This window comes from Silurus meridionalis, chromosome 6, assembly GCF_014805685.1.
Source record: "Silurus meridionalis isolate SWU-2019-XX chromosome 6, ASM1480568v1, whole genome shotgun sequence".
NCBI classification, from domain to species: domain Eukaryota; kingdom Metazoa; phylum Chordata; class Actinopteri; order Siluriformes; family Siluridae; genus Silurus; species Silurus meridionalis.
Window position 1 is genome coordinate 12,276,499 of NC_060889.1, and position 23,036 is coordinate 12,299,534.

Consider the following 23,036-nt stretch of genomic DNA (forward strand, 5'->3'; position numbering starts at 1 on the left):
GGACACTTACTAGTCCTTAGTTCTGTGTTTTCTGTGATTGTTGTATGTGGCACCAGGGTTCAGGAGGAACGTTGTTTCTATTCATTGTATAATGTGTCGGCTATACATGGTTGAAAGGCCATTAAAAGCTTCTTGACTCGACTCTTCAGTAGTATGCGAGTTGGACACAGGGATGTTTCCTTTATATAAAACTGGTGACTCATTTCGGTGGACAGGTCAACGTTTATTTTTAATTTTAGTGTGCAGTGCACGCTCAGTTTAAGAAACCTTACAAAAAACCCCAACACTATGGGGAAAACAATGTACAAGGGAATATTGTGTGGAGCTCATTCAGTGGTTGACAAATCACCCAGCAAATGAGTCATTCATTCAATCATTCATAAGCACAAATGAAACGATAAATGAAGACATGATTCAATACCAGTCTACAACCTATTAGAGCCGTTACTAAGAACCCAATTTTACATCATAGGCAAAGAAAAAAAAAAAATCCTTTTCTCTTTCAATTTCTCTAACTACGTTATCTAGCCACTACGTTACCTTACAGGCAGTGCCATTTTGTAAGTAAGCCACTGGATTACATTGAGTATCTGACCCTCTTGGCAAACACATAACTGAAAACTTAAAATTGTATGGCTTTTTCTTTTATATTTCATAGATACAAAGGACAAAAAAAAAAAAAAAAGAATAAGACCTAAAATGAGGAAGAACTGACCAAAATAAAACAACCAGAAGCTGCCACAGGGTTTCTCTGACCCACCTCAGCCCACCCATCTCCCTCCCACCCATTCTAACACCTTTTACCTTGATCTACACTGCATACATTGATAAAGGGCTCTGTGTCACCGTTTGCGCTTAAATCTTTCAAATTGGTGCCTCAAACACATCAGCACATCAAATGTGTTTGTAATTATTTTTTAATACAGAAAAAGGGGGGAAAAAAAAAAATCACATATTGAACAACAAAACACAAAAAAGAGAGGCGAATGGGCCATAAATAAAAGTTGTCCTGTCACTAGAGCTGACCTTGATGCGGTCCTGCATCCTGTGGTCTAGTCGAGCTCTTTTAAAGATTAGTCAGGTGGGAAACTTCAGATTGGGGTAAATAGAACAAAGCCACTAAAAGAAACACTACAGGTTTCCAACCATTAGATTGACTATAGAAAAAAGGAGCACGTACATACTGAATTTGTTTAACAAAGAAAGACCAAATAAGAGACATGCCAGACTCCCCCCCCCACCCCAAAAAACCCACCCCTTACCACACCAGCATTAAAGATATCACTCCTGAAAAATGTTAATATTTACACAAATAAAGATAGACCTGGAGGACAAAAATAAAGTGTGCTTTATCACCATCATTTCATGTTGCGCTTTATCAGATTTAAATTACACAGTTAAAAATATTCGCCATTTTAAAAAAAAAACAGAAAGAGAAAGGAGAGGAGAGTGTAGGGGGAAATAAACTATGCTACAGGAATAAAACACTACAAAGTCCATTTTGAAAGCTTGATGTGTGCTGCTGTGTGATTATGTGGGGCAGAAGCTAATCTGTGTGCATGTTTCTTAATAAAGCTCACAGGTTGAATAACAACAAAGAAAAAGTAAACAAGAAATGATAGAAAATAGATATGGCAAGGCAAAAAAAAGGATATTTGTAAAACAAGGAAATAATGAAAGGGGAAGACAGCACACAAATCTTTTGTTGTTGAAATAATGAGGGGGAAAAAAAAGGAAACATATAGATGGGGTAATGTGAGGTGATGCAGCCTTTAAAAAAAAAAAAAAAAAAAAAAAGAAAAAGTCATTAATCCTCCAGCACAATTGGCTCGCTGGTGCTAGAGGGTAGAACGGGGACAGGAATTGGCCGGGGTGGCAAAGGAAGTTTCACTCTGACAGGGATGTTGGGTTTCCTAGCTGCTCGTCTCATCTCAGCCTGAGTAAGGTGTTTTCTCAGGGCCCTGAAACAAATACAGGTTAATTTTTTTTATATACATGAGCAGCAAGTTGAATTGGACATAGTTGGCTAAGAGCGTTCTGCAGGTACACACCTGGTTTCTTTAGTAGCCACAAAAACTACAGGATTTGGAGCATCTGCCTGACTAACTCTCTGGCGCTTTATGACTGACTGGGCGGTCGTCCTCATGCCGCTCATAAATGGCCTCCCGTTGGTGGAGAACGAGTGTCCGCCCCCCTGCAGGAAACAGGACGAGGATGGTCAAGTGGTGCAGTATGTGCAAGACATACAAGACAAACCTAATTCTGGATGCACACTGTGCGATTTTTATAGTCCTTTTATAGTCCTTGATTGTTGTTTGTCAGACTGTGCGAACATGATCCCCAGGTCACACTGTAGGATCTTAGTTGTCAATGTCAGACTGTAAGACAGTCAAAATCAGATGCAAGACTCGTCCAAAGTTTTACGTCATCAATTGGTGACACGTTCAGACCCGCGTTGTCTCACCAACGGTAGCTAGCAGCAAACAAAAACAATCTGTTGCGTTCATTTTGCCTTAATAATAAAAACATCTCCTACACTCCTTTTCTATCCATAACCCAATACATTTCTCTTTTTGCTGTACTGTCCACCTGACTCGTTTCAACATTTTCCCTGAGGTGATTTGAAGTTGTTGCGCTAATTGCCTCATCAGGTTCAGCGCTCCTATTGGTTCTTGGTTTGACAGTCATTGTCGTAGAATGCCAGAATTTCATTGGAGGAATTTTTTTTTTGCAATGGCCATTTATCGGCTGTGGGTGAACATGTCAAACCAGCAACTACCAAGACTACAGATTTTAGCCAAGGATTATAGGAATCTTTTAGGATTTTCAGACGGCCAAAATCGCACAATGTGAGCCCGGAATAAGAGATAAATAGAGATAATGAAAGAGCAAAGAGAAAAAGTGAGAGCTTACACTTTCAAACGGTCTCTTGCCAAGCAGGGCCGTTGCACTGCGGGGTTGGTTGGCCTGGTTGCGATTGATTGGAGTGGGAGCACCTCTAGGAGCTTTAAGTTTAAGGGGAGCCTGGACAGCTAAAGACCAGAAACACACACACACTTAGTACATCACCTACATTAGCATCTCAACAGCTGTATAGGTGATGTATACCAATGTGTAACTCACCTAATTCTTTGACTATGTTAATGAGAGATGGTCGTGGAATAGGGCGGTTCTTCATAGCAACTTTTGCCACTTTGGGGAGTCTGATCATACCTAAAGGACCGCAAAAAAGAAACACTGTGTAGTTAATATCTGTGTTCAGAATTCAAATTATAAGATTTATTTTAAAGAATTAATTATAGTATAAAAAGTGATATAATATAACCCCTTTATGGGATGATTATGATGTAAATCTATCATGGCATTTGACCTATGTTAATATCAATATTCAATGAATAATGTCTTTATTATAACATTAGGGCTCTCTAGAATTGAAGCACAATTTGTGTCGGTACAAAGATGAATAAGCAAAGTACACTTACACTCTGCTTTTACAGCATTGGCGTTGATGGATGCGTAGGGGCGGCGGGCAGCACGACGTGACTGCAGGATGTCCTGGCACACACGCCGAGCGACACGGGTCAGCTTGGTGGTCTGCAGAATAAATGTCTGCCGATTTTTTGCCAAAAGCTTAGCTCTGCCGGCGCTGTTAGTGAAGGGTGACATGCCCTGCACTTCCTGACGAGTCATGTGACTACGTGAGGGGGCATCCTATGGCAGGACGAGAGGTCATAGTTAGTAAAAGATTCAGTATTAAATTACACAAAATTTACAGTAAGAAATGGTAGCCATGGCGTACCGAGCCAGGTCTTGTAGCACCCTCTAGTTGAGTGGGTGTCTTTAGCCCACCATATTTCTTCCAGTAAATCCAGCAGGAGGCGCAGAGTCGACACTGCATGTTAGGAGGACCCCAAGCATACCACTGAGGAGATTGAGCAGCTGCAGCAGACCAGAGGAAATGTCAGCTTTAAACTGATAATAGTAAATCCTTAGCTCATCTGTAAACATGGTTTCCATGGATTGTAATTCTGCCAAGTGCCATTCTCAAATCTGTCATTTATTTACACCCGAGAGATTAAAACTGACATCCACTAGATGGCAGAGGCACATCTCACATCGTCACAAGCTACATCTCAATTCGAAAAACTAATCTTGAATCATATTTCATAATATGGAAAATTTAAGACAGATCTTTCCGTCCACTGTTTAAAAATCCAAACACAAACTTAAATAATAAGAAAGCTGGTATAACTCAGTCCTTGTATAATGTAGTACAAGACAAAAAAAACACCCCAACAAATCTGCATCATTGGTGGAAAGATAGAGTAGGTATAATTGCAATGATTTGGTACTCACTATGGCAACTCTCGCAGCACAGGCCCTTCTGAAAACCTGCAGCTCCGTTCATGCCGGGTTTGTTACCAGGAGCCATAATCTGGTTAGGGTTGGGCTTGGTGCTGGTGACAACAAAATTCCAATTCAGTTTCCAAATATATATCAAAATCCGATCATGTTTAGAGCAGTGACCGATTCTGCCTACTAGGTTGCATTAGTTATATAAAAATAGTTCACAAAAAATAGAGGTGAATAAAAAGAAAACTGTCAAATACTTCCACACAAAAACAGTAAGTGTTATTTCACTAAATACTCACTAGGTGGGGATGTAAACCTGTTTCAGTTTACTGTCTGCTTCAGCTGCCTTCAGTCTTTTCTATAGTTGAAAAACAAAAAACTATTAGCTGAAATTTGCACCATAAGTTCAGTTAATACAAAACAGGACTGAATAAAATAAAAAAAAAAGCACAATCCTGAAGGCTCACCTGCTGGATATAACGGTCTGTGGTTTTCCACATGTAATAGAACTGAACAACACTGGCTAATGACTTCCAAGGTAACTAGGAAAGCAAAACAAATTTTTCAGGCAACTACATAACAGCATTCAACCAACACCAATGAAATTTCCTTTCAGAGACTATCCAGTCGTATATAAGACTTGTGCAGATGAGTAAGGCAAACAAAAAAACGTGTAAACTCACAAAGTCCTGGCGAATGTCATTGAAGTCTTTGCCATATTTCTCCAGTGCTTCCTCGAACAGCATGGCTTCCGAGGCACTCCATTCTTCCATTTCGTCCCGACAGAGCACAGGGCCGCCCTGTGGCACCAGTGTGGACATGGCCTTGGCCAAGTCATAACCATTCTTCTGCAGTGTGTCCATGGCATGGAACTGGAAAGCAAATAATTGAATCAGATGCGTAATAAGATGGCAATAAAACTGATTTGTGTATGTTCAGCGTTTTCATGCGCATATATGCATATCCTCTCACCAGGGTAATGTCTCTGGATGCAGCTGCTGCACTCATGTGCAGACTTGGCTGGCGAATAGAACTACTGCAGTCCAAGGCACGGGCAAAAGTCCCCACAGCCCTGCAAAAAAGAAAACCACATAAAAATATAGCTGCAAGCAGCGATGGCGGGCCCTCGCACATTTGTGTATCGCTATACGGTGCCCCCCAGAAAACAATGCACGGGGTGCAAGTGCATCAAGTGGGTAAATATCAGTGGACTATTTTATGTTGTTACTGACCCATTTGGGGCCTGTAAGTAAAAGAAACCACACATTTTAGACAAACGGGGGCGCTAGTGGGCCACTTAAGAGACACACCCTTGTCCGACAATTTTTGGACACACTTAACAGCCGACAAATGTGATGTATGTGTCAAATTTCAAGTTAATTTAAGCATGCCAAAAGCCTTAAATATGCCTGAAATAAAATGTAAGTTTGACGCATTGCCATGAGAACAGCGTTCGAGATATCAAAAATCACTTTGCAAATTATCATCTAAAATGTCTCGCCATCGCATGAATATCCTAGGAGGAGTATTTAAAAGTTCACCACATGCAACTGTCAAAAAATCCACCTTTTGTGACTGACACACTTCCTGGCGCCTGTTGGTGGCGCTATGTCCAAGATTCACAATAGGCACATCGATGCGATCGGAATCCTTGGCCGAACATACACACTCGTGTCATCCGAATAACACATTTTTTGCTTTAGATATTAGACACTTCCTGTTTCTCTGAATTTGCCATAAATTTGTCGCCTCGCCATGGCAGCACCGTTCAAAATATAAAAAAAGCCCTTCACAATTTAGCAAGTGCAATGTCTCGGCATCATGTTCACCATGTTTGATGTCAATCGCATGAATTCCCTAGGAGAAGTATTTAAAAGTTCACCACATGCACTTATAAAACCATCCAAAATGGCCGACTTACTGTTGGGCGGAGCTAATAGGTTTGATTGTGAAAGTTGTTTGGGTCGATGAGATCTATATGCCTACCAACTCTCGTTCATGTGCGTACATGTTTGCCTGATCTGTGCACCAATATTTGTTTTTATATTACAGGGGGCGCTACAGAGCCCTATTGCCACGCCTATGTTCCAGCCTTTGACCGGTCCTAATGGCAGACGACTTTGACGTTTGTGCCAAATCTCCGGTGTTTTCGAGCATGCTAAGGCACACAAAGTGCATGCCAAGTGCTTAAATACGCCTGAAAATGAAAGTAAAGTTTGAGGCGTTGCCATGGGAACGGTGTTCAAGATATCAAAAATTCCTTCGCAATTTATTATCTACAATGTCTCAGCATCATGTTGACCACGTTTGGTGTCAATCGCATAAATATCCTGGGAGGAGTATTTAAAAGTTCACCACATGCAACTGTCAAAAAATCCACCTTTTGTGACTGACACACTTCCTGGCGCCTGTTGGTGGCGCTATGTCCGAGATTCACAATAGGCACATCGATGCGAACGGAATCCTTGGCAGAACATATACACAGCGTGTCATCTGAATAAGACATTTTTTGCTTTAGATATTAAACACTTCCTGTTCTCCGAATTCGCCATAAATTTGTCGCCTCGCCACGGCAGCAGCGTTCGAGATATCAAAATCCTTCGCAATTTAGCAAGTCCAATGTCTCGACATCATGTTCGCCACGTTTGATGTCAATCGCATGAATTCCCTAGGAGGAGTATTTAAAAGTTCACCACATGCACTTATAAAACAAACCAAAATGGCTGACTTCCTGTTGGGCGTAGCTCATAGTTTAGAGGGCGAAAGTTGTTCGGCTCGATGAGATCTATATGCCTACCAACTCTCGTACATGTGCGTACATAATTGCCCGATCTGTGCACGAATGTTTGTTTTTTGGCTACAGAGCCCCCCTGCCACGCCTGTATACCAGCCTTTCTAAGGCCCTAGTGACAAAGGACTCTGATGTGTGTGCCAAATTTCAAGAGTTTTCGAGTATGTTAAGGGACCTCTAATGACCAATGTGTGTAAAAAATAAAAAAAAATTAAAAAAATAAAAAAATAATAAATTCTAAGGAAAACAATAGGGCCATTCTGGCCTGCTCCTCGGTGCTCGGGCCCTAATAATGCCTTTAAGGAATTTCCTCCAAAAAAAAAAAAAAAACAACAACTCATTCTCAGTATTTACTATGAAAAAAACAACAAACAATATGTACCTTATAGTTAAAGGCACTAACAGTTATGTTAAATCAATCAATATAACAATATACACAAAAACAGTCTTCTGTTAGAAACAGCGTCTTTCATAATAAAGCATCAAATGATGCATCACACTGGAAAGGCATTATAATGTTTCATTAGAACAGAAAACAAAACCAGTTAGACCTCTATGTTCTCCATCCCACTAAATTAACTTTATTAGTTTAAATATTAAATGTACAGAGATTAAGAAATTGCTGCACCTTCATCTAAGTTCTTTATTCTAGGTTTAAATACTAACTCACCGGGCCACCACCAGGAACTGATCTATCTGAGAGTCCTTCAGCTGGTTATCTGGATCCCACACCTTCGTCTCCAGTTTCTCTTGTACTCTTGTGTCCGCATCAACTTTAATCAGACAGTAATGATTTTATGTCAAGTTATGCTTGGCTACAATAACAGCAGACACGGATCATTTGGACAGAATTTCAATTTTGTACCTTCTGGCAATTTGTCAGGAATCTCAGCCTGATATTTGGAGCCCACCCTGATCTCACCCTGGTCAGCCAGCAGGGTTTTCTGAACCGGGTCAAACACCAGCGAGTAGAAGAAACAGTCCTACAGTGCACAAAAACACAAAGAGATTCAGTAATCTAAGGGACAACACTGGTCTGTTTTAACATGTCCCCATTTCTTCCCTCCTTCAATTCATTCACTCCTTCGATATTCGGAATTGTCAGGATTTTCTCCTTTTAAGAGAAATTCTTGAAGCTGGACATAAAACGCTAAAGAATCAATAGATTTTAACTATGTTCCGCACGGTCTGCTTGACAGGACCATACAAATTTGTGTATGTTATATTAGAGCAGGTCAAATTTGGTGCTTTGAGTACAATTCTCTCATACAGACCACAGATTTTTCAACATGGCACCTCATGGCAAAGAAAACTAAGGATTTGAGAATTAGAATTGTTGCTCTCCAAAAAGATGGCCGAGACCATAAAAAGATCAGTAACACCCTGAAACTGAGTTACAGTACAGTGGCCACAGTCGTATAAATGTTTTCCCAAGACGGGTTTCACTCGGAACAGACCTCAAAAGGGTCCATCAAAGAGTTTTATTCCTTGTGTTGTGCATCAAGTGCACAAACCGGCTTTAAAAAACAAACAGATGCATGAGTGCTGCCAGCAATGCTTTAAAAGTTGCAGAAGCAGAAGGTCTACTTGTCAGTGCTCAGACCATAAACCACACACTGCAACAAGTCGGTTTGCATAGCCGTTGTCCCAGAAGAAAGCCTCTTCTGAAGCTGGCTCACAAGAAAGCCTGCAAATGGTTTGCTGAAGAGTAAGCTGAAGGTGATGAAGTGGCCAAGTATGTCTCCAGACTTGAACCCTACTGAGCACCTGTGGAGCATCCTCAAGCAGAAGGTGGATAAGAGCCATGTGCAACATCCAGCAGCTCTGTGATGTCATTATGGAGGAGTGGAAAAGGATCCCAGCAACAACCTGTGCAGCTCTGGTGAATTCCATTAAAGGCTTATTAAGGCAGTTCTAGATAATGTGCTCACACAAAATAACATTTTGGACAGTTTTGACATGTTCACTTATTGTGTACCCAGTTTTGTTGCCAGTTATTTAAACAATAATGGCTGTATTTTGAGTTATTTTCAGAGGATAGTAAGTATATACTGCTATACAAGCTGCACACTGACTACTCTAAAATATGTCCATTTTCATTTCTATGGTATTGTTCCTTGAGAAGATCTACTATAATGGTTGCTGAAATGTGAGAGGTGTACTCACTTTTGTAGGATACAATATCAAATTTTAATTTTAAGGGGTGCAACGGTACACGTGCCAAAATTTCTCACACACACGTGTACCAAAGGCAATGTGTGAAACATAGTTACAATCTGAGATTCCTCAGGAAAATATAAGTGGCAGACCGCAAGTTTGTTTAGTCTTCACCTCACACTTTGAGTGCATTTTTTTAAATATTAAACTTGAAAACATAAACAATGCCATAAGTTATTAAAAAAAAAAAAAAAAAAAAAAAAACTCACTCTGTATCAGAAATAAGATGCTTTTTTGCACATACATGAGCACGCTAAAGAATCCATATTACTAGTGTAGAGGGAGTGAATGAATGGATAGAAGGAATGAAGACATTTGTTAAAATATGTTGAAATAAGTAGAACACGTCTTTAAAGAAAATTATATATCAAATGTAACACACACATCTGTATTACCCAACTTTCATTTATTTGATTTGTGACAATTTAAATAATTACTCAATTAAATCCACATAAAAGTGTATTACATTAATTTGATTTATTCTATTTTTTATAAAATATTTTAAATAATATTTAAACAAGCTTAATTTAAATTTAAAACTGTTCAAAAATGTAATCAGTTGATGTTCACAAATGTCAATAATAAACTGCGATAATTAAAAACAAGCAATTTTAGGTTTTGCATTTCTCCCCCCTAACCACACTAAAATTGTACCGAACCGTGACTTACCTCTCTTTCTAGGTAGCCGGTTAAAAGATCAGTCTCATTCAGAAGCGTGACGTTACATTTCCCTCTGCAGAGAATGTAATATAAGTCAGACAATGCACTATATCTCTGTGTACAAATTGAGCTCAATAAAGACATGGTTTGGCATAAACTTTGGGGCAAGAAATCAACATTATTAAAAACAAAAGCAATCGATAATGACAGAAAACAGCACCATTCCTGCACCACCGCTCAGTGCTGTTGTATCACTGAACAAAAGTGAAAACACTGAAAAATTTTGCATACCATAGCTTTTATGCAAACTAATTCTAAGCCCAACATTTTTTTTTTATAAAAATAAATAAAAACCGTCCTCACATCACAAGAGAAAACACAGAATTTTTTGCCCGTGTGAGAAAGAAAACTGTTCACCGTATGTGTGTGGCAGGAAGAGACTCAAACTGTCGGGACAGGAACAATTCTCTGTGTTTAAGCTGGTGTTTTTGTTGATCGGGGATCGTTGGCTGCTTGGATTCCTCCTCAAAGTCTCCTGGAAAGGAAAAAAACAAAAAACAAAACAAAAATCAGTGTGTGTACCTAAGGGTGTTTACAGATAATTATTTAATTTAAACTGAGCAAAGAACACAGTTTCTTTTAAAAGATTATCCAAGATGTGTAGGCAAATGGAGTACATCCAAAAAAGAAAACGAAAAATAATGTGCATATAACAATCCTAAAAGTAAATTATTAATTATATGAATGATACAACCTCATACAGGGCATAATAAAAACAGACACACACACACACACACACACACACACACACACACACACACATATATATATATATATATATATATATATATATATATATATATATATATATATATATATAATTAAATTCTACAGTATTCATTTGTTGTTTCTCAAAACCAGAATATAACTGCTCATTTTTTAAGCAGATGCACAAGTGAGGTAAAACCTGTCAGAAGTGGATGTGCACATCAGAGGATGTGACCAAACTCTGCCCCTGCACTGAGCCTAAGGAATCCCCGTCAGTGAATGGGTGGAACTTTAGACCACACCCCTCTCTATTAGGGCCTCCTGCCAGTCTCGAGCCCCACCCCCTCGGCCAGCAAGACCCTGCCAATTTTCCTAGGAAACCCTGTGCATCGAACCTGAGGCGCCCATCCCCCACTCTCACAAACACACACGAGTGCGTGCATGTGTGTGTGTGTCTAATTATATATATATATATATATATATATATATATATATATATATATATATGATCTCTGTTGCACTTAGGACACACTAGTCACTTATAGACAGGACAAAGACACAAACGAGCCAGCATTAACCCATTCTATGCCAGGGCCTTGCATGTGCCATGAAGGATCTTTTGTTCTGTGTACAGCACCAGGACTGTGGGCTCAAGGCTAATGGAAGACACACTCAAGCACCCAGACAAGTCTGCATCGGGTGTGCAAGTGAATGGGGGGGAAGTGTTGTCTGGACTAAGTGGTCAGCATCTTAAAGATGAAAAAAACCAGAAACAAGTAGTAGTTGTTGTCTTGAATAACGGCATAACAAAATAGTCTAAAGCCGCATTTACGTTTGACATTAACAAGTGGCCAAAGCTAAGAAAAGGTCTGAGAAGCTAAACATGTACTGAGAGCGGATTGCTCAGACCACATGCAGAGGTGGTTGGGGACATGTGTGCCAAGTGTATCCCAAATATTATCGAGCCATGTCTCCATGGTTTATCAAAATGTATCAAATTTCCTGTTCCATTCTGTTTGCATAATAATTGGCTGTATTTTTTTTTCTTTTCTATGAGAATAATAAAGTACATGAAAAGAGCTGAGATGATACAAATCAACCAGTTTGAGTAAACCTGGTAGTGACTTATCTGAGCTGATCGAATTGCTAAATATAAATTCTTCTTTTGTGTTTCCGTTTAGTATTCGCTCATAATGCTGGGTCTGAATTTGTAAAAGAAGTTGATCAGGTAACGCTGCTTCTGATCAAATCCATTTGTGACCTCAAAGAGTTTAGTGGCAGAAACTAGTGGATCTACACAGAAATGCCTGGAACTGTAATCTGTCCTCGATTTACACGCTCAGCTCCATCCTTTAGTAAATACACCAGTTTAAGACCGCTTTTAATATAAACGCCACTGAATTGTTTTTGCAGGAAGCCAAATCAAATCACTTTTGGTTGATTGACACTCAAGCAAATGGAAAATTTTATTTCAGATGTTTAACAACATTTTCAAGGTCTTGGATTTGCCTGTTAACAGCAAATTCCTTTCTGGCTTTGTAATATGTAAACTTTGCTATTATACAAAGCCAGACACAGTACTTTGTACACAGACCTTCTGAACACAGAATCAACTCCAGAAGACTTTATCCGCTCCAGTATTCCAAGAGTGGACATCAAACCCTCTACATGTACAGAGTGAACACACCAACAAACAGATACAACACAACAAACCGCAAGCGTTCTCTGTAATCTACTCCATACACATTTATATACCATTTAATTCTAATACAATGCATCGGAACAATGATTCCTAATGATTCCAATGATTTCAAATATTTTAATCTGTCCTGAAAGATTATTTAAAGCAATAAATGCATTTTAATGAATTGTTGAACTATTAGATTATTATTATTTTTTTTTTTAAATAACTTATCTTTAAAACAAACACTTGAATTGATGTCATCGGATTGCATAACGGATTCAAGATTATTTTATGTGTACTATGCGCCAATCATATATCCATATTCCCACGCAACTCAACAGCACACCCCACTCGTTCATCACTTTCATCCTAAGCATCTTAAACTTGCGACAGACCACAGACTAAGCCCACAGCTCAGCATTTATGTTTCTTGACCACCAATGGCGCTTTGTCTTGGGGACCTGAGCCAATGGATTATTTGGCCTTTAAGCACTTGTTAAAGCATGTAGAATATTCATCATATATATTAATCGGTCAGTTAAAAAAAATCTTACAACTCATTTTACTGTTGAATGTAGTGTTTTGCTTCCACACTAATAAAATGCAAACATCAAAGTCTTAGCACATTCCACTATTAAGTACGAACACGTATGGCTCTAATTCTGCACGGTGCAAAACAGCTGCCAAGGGAGTGTCAACAGCGGTGCCAACATGGTGTCCGTGATCACACTCTTAGTTGCAAAGTGTTACGTTTTAGCTCCTTCCATGCATGCATGCACTTTTTGTGGATTCATTTAACAGCAATCTGTTGAGAAGGGGTTATAGGTGAACACGTGCCAGAACGGACATCCAGAGAAGTCTGAGGCGAGTCAGGGAAATTGTTAAGGCTGATGTGTAAAAAGACACTGTAGCAACAACAGAAATAAAAGCCAAGCCGAGCTTCTGTTTATTATAAATAAATACATCGCCTAATTTTATTGTTTGAAGCTCAAGCCCCGATTCAGGAACAACTGGACTGTTGGCGTTCTATAAAGTCACTGGCTCTGATTGTTGCATGGAAGCAAAGTAACACTACAGTTTTAGCATCGTGTTGAGTATTTTATTTTTTTCCCCTAGTACCATTGCATTTTCTGTGAATGCAAAATTTCTTCACAGGCATGCTGCATAAATGACAATCGGATATATCTGTTCCTGTATGCAGAGAGATGGCTAAATCAGGCAGCTTTTTTCCGCCTTCTTTAATTTGCATAATATTGTTTTAAACCAATGCTTTTTCCCCCCTCTATTTTAGATTTTTGGAAAAAGGTCACACTTATCAATTACTTGTCTTCACCTGGAATTTCAAAGGTCAGAGTTCACCAAACACCAAAAAAAAAAAAAAACAAAAACAAAAAAGAACAAGAAAAATGAATTAAGTGAAAGGGCGATTAATAATAAACATGCTGGACTTACTAGCATTGCTGTCAGCAAGAGTGTTAAGATTGCTAGAAATATCTCTTCTCCTGAAGAGACACACGACCTTGGCTTCTACGTTTCCATTGGCCGTCTGCAAGAGATAATTCAGAGACAACAGTTAGACCAGTCCTACCACTTATCCAGCAACACATGGGTTCCAGCCCTAACATAATGTCCCTCCTGTATTTACAGAATATGCATTCAGATTGCAGGTTTACTTAACAAAATACATGAATAGTTTGCCCTTTCATTTATAGATAGGCTTTTATGCCAAACACTTAAACTATTGTAATCAATTCTGTAGTTATACGAGCAAAGCAAAAACACGCACTAAACCATTTTATCGGTGAGTTTGTATAAGCAACATTTCACAACTGAAAAAATGTGTTGAACAATTCACAATAGAAGCTATTTACCTTAGTTGCACCAAAAATATCTTTTTTATTAGAAAGTCACTAAGATCTTTGATCAAACAAAATACAATGACTGCATGCCTGAGGTCCAAAAGTCTATAATTTATATATATATATATATATATATATATATATATATATATATATATATATATATATATATATATATATATATATATAAAAATAGATAGATAGATAGATAGATAGATAGATAGATAGATAGATAGATAGATAGATAGATAGATAGATAGATAGATAGATAGATAGATATCCAGTGGGATGCAAATCAATCGTAAAAGCATCATATATAAATGCATTTCAACCCTTCTAATTTTTTTTACAATAACTAACACACACACTATATAAGAGCCATCACGCTGTGAAATTACTGTACACTTCCATTATGCTGTAGCTCAGACATGGATTTATACAACACACAAATAATATGAGAGATAAAAAGTACAGAAGTCCTCCCCACCTTGTTGAGTTCTTCTATTCGACGGATCAGGTAGGGATTACTGGACGAGTTCTCAAAGTACACATAATCTGTAGAAGAGAAAAAAAAATATGATACATGAAAGTGGCATTTTTCTACAAATATTTAATAGCAACTGTTTCAGTAAAGCAAAATCAGCAATGATTTGGGAAAACAGGCATCCGGCAGCGTTGCTAATCGCTCCTAAGCAGGACAAAGTATTGAAAAGATACCCGAGAGAGGGTTACAGAAGCATTTTAGTGAAAACATGTACTGAAACATCTTAAAGAAACTAGAGAAAGGACTACTGAATCTGTCCATGCACAAGAAAGTGAAAAAGGTACATCAGAAGATTTCCAGATGTTATAAAGACAGGTAATGAATAATAAATGAAACTTATAATTGTACACAGAATTTCTCAGTCAAGACAACGACAATGCAGCAGTGTTCTGTAGAGAGTGTGTGGCTGAAACACAAACTAAATTGGACAACACCAGCCTGTCTAATGTGATTATTCACATTCATAACTCATATCTGTCTTTAATTAGAATGAATCTGTGGTCCGAAACATTCTGAACGTGCACATTGATTTCTTGTTTAATAATCATTCAACAATTTCAACAGCTCGTTGATACAAAAACAAACTACAGTGGATGCTGAGAAAACACAGCTACACTCAAACACAAGCATTTCTGCTGTCTCCCTTTTGGAACAAACTTCTTTTAGAAAATCAACGATTGTCACGCAAACTTAGTCAGGATTTGCAGGATTGGAACCTGTTAGAGGTTTGACCCCTTAGCTGAAGCGCTCAAACAATGGGAATCACATGGAGCGGGTACAGAACACTATCCTTGCTATTTTGTCTCAAGTAGGCTTATCATTCAACACAAGACAAATATTATTTGCACTTCACCGCACATGCACACACACAAGCAGACATAACTGAAAGCTTTGTAATAAGCCTGTAGCTACACTGCCATGCAGTGGCCACAAAGCTGAAAAATCTCATATTAAATATTGGCATTATTTCTCATGCACATCTGTTAAGCCTGAGGATACTGTAACTTAAACATCAAGCCTACATCTTTAGTCAGTATAACAATTAAAAAAAATATATTCATTTTTGTGAACTATGTATCCATATTAATATTGTTCGTTGATTTAGAAAGTGTTGCTTTACTTATATATACTTTATTTCCAAATTAAAACTGATTTACTATTAAATATAACTATACTATTCGTTGTCTATGGCATTTTCAAATCAAGTACAATAACCTGATTTCTATGCATCTCTTTTCCCAAAACTGTAAGACGATTCGTTAACAGCCTAAATATATTTTTTTCATCATAATCGTGCACATTTTTCATCTCGACTTCTGCTGAAAAATAAATGTAAATAAAAAATAAATAAATTATATATGCACAAAACATGCACAGACTTACCCAATTAAAAACGTAACAGGTAACAATTTGATGCATAGATCAAATATGATAGGGAGACATGATGATGGACTAAGCAAAAAAGTTAAATAATTACAACACACTCCTCAGGGTTAATTCTTATATATAAAAAAATTTGCCATTTAAGCAGTCAATAATATTTACAGCAGCTTCACTTTGTGTTTGTTTCCAAAACTGGAGCTTTAAAACCTATGTGGACTTATGCATGTATGGAAGAGCCACACAAACGATTAAATAATATAAAAAGAAAAATAATAATTCATTTAAATAACTGAGCGAATGTTCTCAAAAGAAAAATCAGCACATACATGAAATTTAAATATACTGTATTTATTTAATAAATAATTGATGACGGGAGGTTTACATTTTTGCCATAGCATAATGTTTTTGGATGGCATAGAGATTCTCTACTTGGTGTTGTATGAACCCATCATTTATCAAGCCATTGTCAGGGCTCCTCATTTGTGTATTAGGATGCTCAAAGAGAGGGAGCGCTCAGGTGGTACATGAAGCAGCCTGGACAATAGATTGCTCAGGCACACATTGTGTGTGTGTGTGTGTGTGTGTGTGTGTGTGTGTGTGTGTGTGTGTGTGTGTGTCTGTGTCTGTGTGTGTGTGTATATATGCAGCACAGCACAGCGAGATCGACTTAGCGGCTCATTTGGCTGAGACGCATGATGTAGTTCAAACAGGACACACAACACACCACGTCTATAAACCTTAGATCACAGAGGAAGGAGTTGTAGAACAGAGAGGAAGCACACAAACATATCTAAAACTGCGTTAACAGGCAGGCATGACAAGCATGACACCATCATACAGAGCATCAGAACCCTGAAATTTCTGCAAGCATCCAAAAGCACCTGATTTTTTCTTCTTTAAATGAATGAATGACTAGAAAAAGCACACCTTCCAACTGAAAAATCTCTTCTTCCCTATTAAATAGAGGTAAGAAAAAGGGGAACCATGGCATCTTTACAATATTACAGCATTACAGCTGAGGAATGTTTGCAGCTGGAGCTAAAAAAAAAAAGAAAAACGCAAGCTTTAACATTACAGACTAATCAACACGAGCTGATTACATGCCACTGCTCCTCAGTCTGCTTTTGCATGAACTGTAAAACATCTATGGATTCAGGACACACATACACACTCACAGTCTGGAAAAAAAGATCTCTACGTTCTAATCTGTTTTTTCCTGAAGGCTGCCAGTGACTATGTTCATCAACTCACAGATGCCAAGCACTACATCTGTGTAATACATTACATATGAGGACTTGTTCTGAACTGGGGATAAACAAACTTGTACTCCTCAGTGTTTGTTTATATTAAAAACATACATATATGTACTCTACATTATAACAGTATGAAATACTTTACAGAGTATATACAAACGCACGCGCACACACATTTATATTATATATATATATATATACATACATACACACACACACACAAATAAATCATCCTATAATAATGAGCTATTATACTGTATAGGTATCTATTCAGGCTTTGTGGTAATTAGTTTTGTACATTGTGGGTATGTGTGGACTGTAAATATAAACTAAGATTTCATTCCCTTCTTCTTGCTGGATGTTATATTTTCGACATCTACGTTTTTTTACAAATACTTTTTTAGGTGGAGATTTTATATATATATATATATATATAAAACACACACACACACACACACACACACACACACACACACACACACACGTATAAATCCAATAAACTATAGTAAATAGTATAGTATATACTGCAAGAAATATATCTAAATCTTAGTCTTTAATAAGAGTTCATACAAACTAATGATGCACAGTGTACAAAGGTATTTAACACAAAGTCCCTAAACGATTACAGCTACTTATTATAGATTAATATATTAGTATAATACACTATACACTGCGCTTTCTCTGTTTCCTAGTTTTTTCACTCATTTTGCTAATTGGCTGATTTGAATACGCTTTGCCCAAGTTAGCTACTAAAATAAACCAGTCCACAAAGTAAACCCTGATCCCCATGTGATCCAGTCAAAGACTTCCAGAGTCTTCAACCCGCTTACAAACTGTCTAATATCTTCTCCAACTTCAGTTCGGCCACCTTACAAACTTTTACAGGTTATTCCCGGAGCCGTGCTAGCTAGCTAAGAAACCGAGCTAACTAAAGCTGCTCATTGTAGACAAGGCGGAAATACTGAACGCTAGCTAACCCATGAAACGAGAAACCGCGCTAACAGGCTAGTTAGCATTTAGGCTAACGAATCCTCGAGCTAACTATTAATCAGCCAGCCCTGACCGGGCTAGCCGCGTTAGCTAGCATTAGCCTAGCTCCAGGAGGAGGAGGGAAGAGAAGAAAAGCCTGATTTCCAGTGTTAAAATCACTCACCTCCGACGCGGTACATGTTCGCCGCCATTCTCACTCTCGTCCCCCTAAAAAAAATAAAAATAAAACTATCTATATATCTAAAATAAAAAAGAAAACCGCGCAGAGCGCAGTCTCGTGTGGGATTAAACCACCGAGCGGATGTTGATTTCTCGCGCGTGCACGGACCAGTCCGTCGCGCGCCGCTGTGTGCAGACAAAGCCGGGACCGGCTCGGCAGCGCGCGCGCGATCGCTGTGGCGGCGCCGAAAAGTTTCAACTTTCCGCTACGGCGAGCCTCGCGACGCTCCGAGCGCGTCTCTATTGTCTCGCGAAGTCCCGCAAAAAAGTCACAGTCGCTCACGCGTTTTACACACTCATACATACACACACACACGCGCGCGCGCACGCATGTACGCGAGGTCCTCGACAGCCAGCCTCTGTGTGTATGTGTGTGTGCGCGCGCGTCTCACGCCACTCTTCCTCCCATCTCTTCCACCGCTCCGGCTTCATCCTCCTCTTCATCACCCCCTTCCTCATCATCACCTACGTCATCATCAGGTCCGTGATGTCACTCTGGGGGAGTTCGGTTCCCGCGCCCAAGTCGTTTTCGGAGCAGACAGAAAGTCTGAGCTCGAGCTCTGTATTATATACACAAGCGCTCATTTTTACACCGTTTCCAAAATGTTATCTTTTTATATAGCACTTTTATATACACTGTATATATATATATATATATATATATATATATATATATATATATATATATATATATACATACACGAGGTGGTATCAAAAAGGTTTAAAATGTAATTTTTTTTACACGCCAACAGATGGCAGCACATGGCTGCACGCACAGTCACAGGAATCACCAAACTTCATATCTCAGTATGCCAAAAGACATCATCCTGTGTACATCGGGAGGTGTGCACCCGGTGCTATTTAGAGCACGTGCATTACCACGTTTGCAATTTCATCATGGACAGCAAGTGACAGCAAGACAATGTCACCAAGCTCTCCTTAAATGTAAGTTTCGTGCCAAAAACAGCATGATCTCTCTTACCACCTCCTTCCCGAAGATGAAGATCCAGCTCAAAGTTCACCATTTTGACACCATTGTGGAGATCCAGCACGAAATGCAGGTGCTTGACACGCTTCAAAAAGACTTCCAGGACACATCCCGGAAGTGGCAAGCATGCTGGGAGCACTGTATTGCTATGCAAGTGGACTATTTTGAAGGTGATAGTGTGTACATTTAGATAAAAAAAAGTACTATAATGGCATTACTGTATTTTTCACAGTTGCACATCTGATGTACCAATTTACAGTATATTGCACTGCATATAATGTAACTACCACTTTATTTCTACTCTACACATACTAACACAATCATTACAATATTTTCTATATATATTCTTACACCATATCAAGTTTGTTCAACGTTTGAATTTTCTCATGAGGTGTTAGGAAATGTTTATCCATTAAAAGCACTGAGCACTCAGTACACTTTGATGCTTTTGTCTACAGCAGAGCAGCACACGCATACATTATATTAACACTTAGACACAATCTACAACAGCTAGTCTGCCTACCTGCATGGTTTTTGGATGGATGGAGAAAACCAGAGAACCCAGATGAAACCTTGTGAACATGGGGTAACATGAGAATCACTGCACAGCAAACCAAGCTCATGAAGGAACTGGGGGATTGTAAATAAAAGGACTCCTGACTATATAATTGATATTCTTCGGCCATATATTATCCATAGACTGCCAACATCACATATTAAATATTTTGTATCTGTTTCTTGTTTGTTATCTGTTTCATGTTTCTCACAATATAAATGTAAACTTTTTTTTTTTTTTTTGTAGCTGCCCCTAGGTTCATGAACAATCCACCTTTCCACACCAGGAACTCTCCAACATTCACCGTGTTTAAAATATATCTTAAAACTTTGTTTTACTCTTAGCTTTTGATTAATTTGTATATGTACTACTGTTTTTGACCCTGCAACCTGCTGCACCAATATGCCACCCAGTGACGTAACTTGAAGTCAATAAATAAATAAATACCAAATACAATTAAAATATTTATTACCTGATGAACATTAAACAGAGAAACCTTTGATAATATCTGCAGGTCATCTAGAAACTGCTTTAATGTATTTCCCTTTTAATAGATCATTTCTGAGACGCCTTATTTATGATGTATTTGAAATCTATAAACAAATTACATCTTATATTAATTGTATATATACATATGCACGTTAAATGTATTTATATACAGTATATATATATATATATATATATATATATATATATATATATATATATATATATATATATATATATATATATATATATATATATATATATACATATATATACTGCCCCCTTTTGGTTGAAAGATCAAATGACCCTCTTTGAGCTCATGTTGATGGTTCCTGAAGAGCTGGAAAGCACCGTCTTGACCAAATTCTTAAACTATAATATGCTGTTGAAATACTTGCATTAATGTTTTAATATCATTAATAACATTAGTAAATATGTTGGAGCTTTCTGTATCGTTTTCATAGTCTAAGGCTTGTAATTAAATAAATCATAAAAAGATATTCGGCTGTGATTGAGAAAATGAGTATTACGATGCAGTTTATGGTTTTATTTGTTTTGTGTCTAAAGAAAATAAATGAATAAAATATATACGTCAGGTTTATAGTCATATGGATTCTCAACAAAGGACCTGAATAGGAAATCTTGTCGATTTAGTTTTTTGTTGTAATTCTCATCACAGCCAGCAGAGGGCTCTCCACAATGCTACACAGCACCAATCAATTCCATTTCCGCATAAGCGATTAGCATTAAAACCACTTGTATCAGCTTTCGCTTGCTGTACCATACCCGTCTCCCAGCATTATAAATTCTAGCAAAAGCCCCACTTTTCTTTTATTACCTATTTCCTGTTCTCGTTATATATTTCATTATTATGCGGATAGAAGCATTACAATGACATACACACTGTTGTATCCCTACTAAATCCATGATGACCAAATGAACTACTAAAATTTAAAGTTCACAATTACATTATTACACACAATAATCTGTCGGGAAATGTTTCATTCAGTCCTTTTGAAACAAATCTGCATTCGATGATTATATTAATCTAATACTTGATCTTTTAATATGGACACAGACCACTAGGTAGCGCTTTGGTACAAACTAGCTATTGTCCTTAATCATTCCTATCATCAAACTTATATTATTACTATTATAATAATTATTGTTGTTGTTGCTCCTTCACCCCGAAATAAAATAAGTAGAATTGCCCAGATTCAACAGTAAATCAACCTAAATGAGAATAGTTAATAATGCAACAGCAATGTGGCATCATTTTGTGATAAACATAACACCAAGGACTGCATTCTTTTAAGTGTGGTGACAAAATGAATTCATATTTCATATAAACCACAAAAATAAACCATTGATTCATCACACACACACACACACACACACAAACAACCAATTTAACTACGTTCATGTATTTTTGGGAGATACGAGGAATCCAGAGAACCTGGACACAGACAAATGATTTATGTTTAATAGTGTAAAGACACAAATAGATCTAGGAAATCATAGTCACAAATGACACTATTGTGTTAAAGGAAACTGACAGGAGGAAGAGTTCTGTAATGTAAACATGTGCTATGTTGAGTACGATAAACGGGACACTTGTATTTTTTTTTTAGATTGCAATGATCACGTAAAGCCACGTTAATCAACAAAAACATTCTGCTGACATTGTAATATGATAACACAGAAACATAAGTCTTGGTCCTCTGGATAGAATTTGCATAGTATAACATGTAAACCTGGTGGAAAAACTCTGTACTCCTTGCTAGTCAAGACACATTGTCTAGGACTTTTATGAGATTTTCAGAACAGTCAAACTTAGGCTGAATTAAACTTAGTCTGTGCAAGCTTATATTCTATCTTTTTCTTTTTGCTGATCACTGTTCATTCAGTCTCCTTTGGTCTCAGTTTGGCTCCCTGGTTCTGGACAGTCAGTGGAAGAGGAAGAGGAAGAGGAGGAGAAGGGAGGAACCGAAGAGGTTGAATGGTCCTTGTTGTCCCCTGTCCCACCTCTGCTAACTCGCCATTGGAAAATACATGTGTCCTTTCCACCCAGTGAGAGGAGGTGACTGTCATTGTGAGTAAAGCGTACGTTCGTCACGTGACTACCGTGACCATCATACCTGTGGCTGGGTGCCTGAAAGAGAAATCTCATTCAAATTAAAAAAAGATTTCATATAATAGACAAATTCTTATATTTTTATATACCTATGTAGGGCTTATTTAGCATTTTATTTTTTAAGTTAAAGCTATTTTGACTAGACTGTAAT

At 37.9% G+C, this 23,036-nt stretch overlaps 2 protein-coding genes across 4 annotated transcripts in view; both read right to left on the minus strand.

Annotated features, from left to right (window-relative positions):
- Positions 1–202: 202 nt before the first annotated feature.
- On the minus strand, positions 203–19,148 carry mta2 (metastasis associated 1 family, member 2). 2 transcript variants are annotated; one of them, XM_046852848.1, is made up of 18 exons: positions 18,666–19,146; positions 14,820–14,887; positions 13,926–14,019; positions 10,439–10,556; positions 10,031–10,094; positions 8,010–8,127; positions 7,815–7,917; positions 5,326–5,425; positions 5,037–5,225; positions 4,821–4,895; positions 4,653–4,711; positions 4,357–4,457; positions 3,800–3,939; positions 3,483–3,711; positions 3,124–3,213; positions 2,914–3,032; positions 2,052–2,194; positions 203–1,961 (listed from the first exon to the last, which is right to left on the minus strand). In XM_046852848.1, exons 1-18 carry the CDS (start codon positions 18,691–18,693, stop codon positions 1,808–1,810), a joined length of 1,992 nt encoding a protein of 663 aa, XP_046708804.1. In that variant the 5' UTR covers positions 18,694–19,146; the 3' UTR covers positions 203–1,807. The 2 variants fall into 2 exon arrangements, with proteins under 2 accessions (XP_046708804.1, XP_046708805.1); XM_046852849.1 differs by lacking the exon at positions 2,052–2,194 and having other exon boundaries at positions 1,804–1,961; positions 18,666–19,148.
- Positions 19,149–22,212: 3,064 nt separating this feature from the next.
- eml3 (EMAP like 3) overlaps positions 22,213–23,036 on the minus strand; it is a 31,902-nt gene continuing 31,078 nt past the window's right edge. For both annotated transcript variants that reach the window (XM_046852845.1, XM_046852847.1), the window contains one exon: positions 22,213–22,903. In XM_046852845.1, coding sequence (XP_046708801.1) covers positions 22,655–22,903 — 249 coding nt within the window. In that variant the 3' untranslated portion in view covers positions 22,213–22,654. The remainder of the gene's footprint in view (positions 22,904–23,036) is intronic.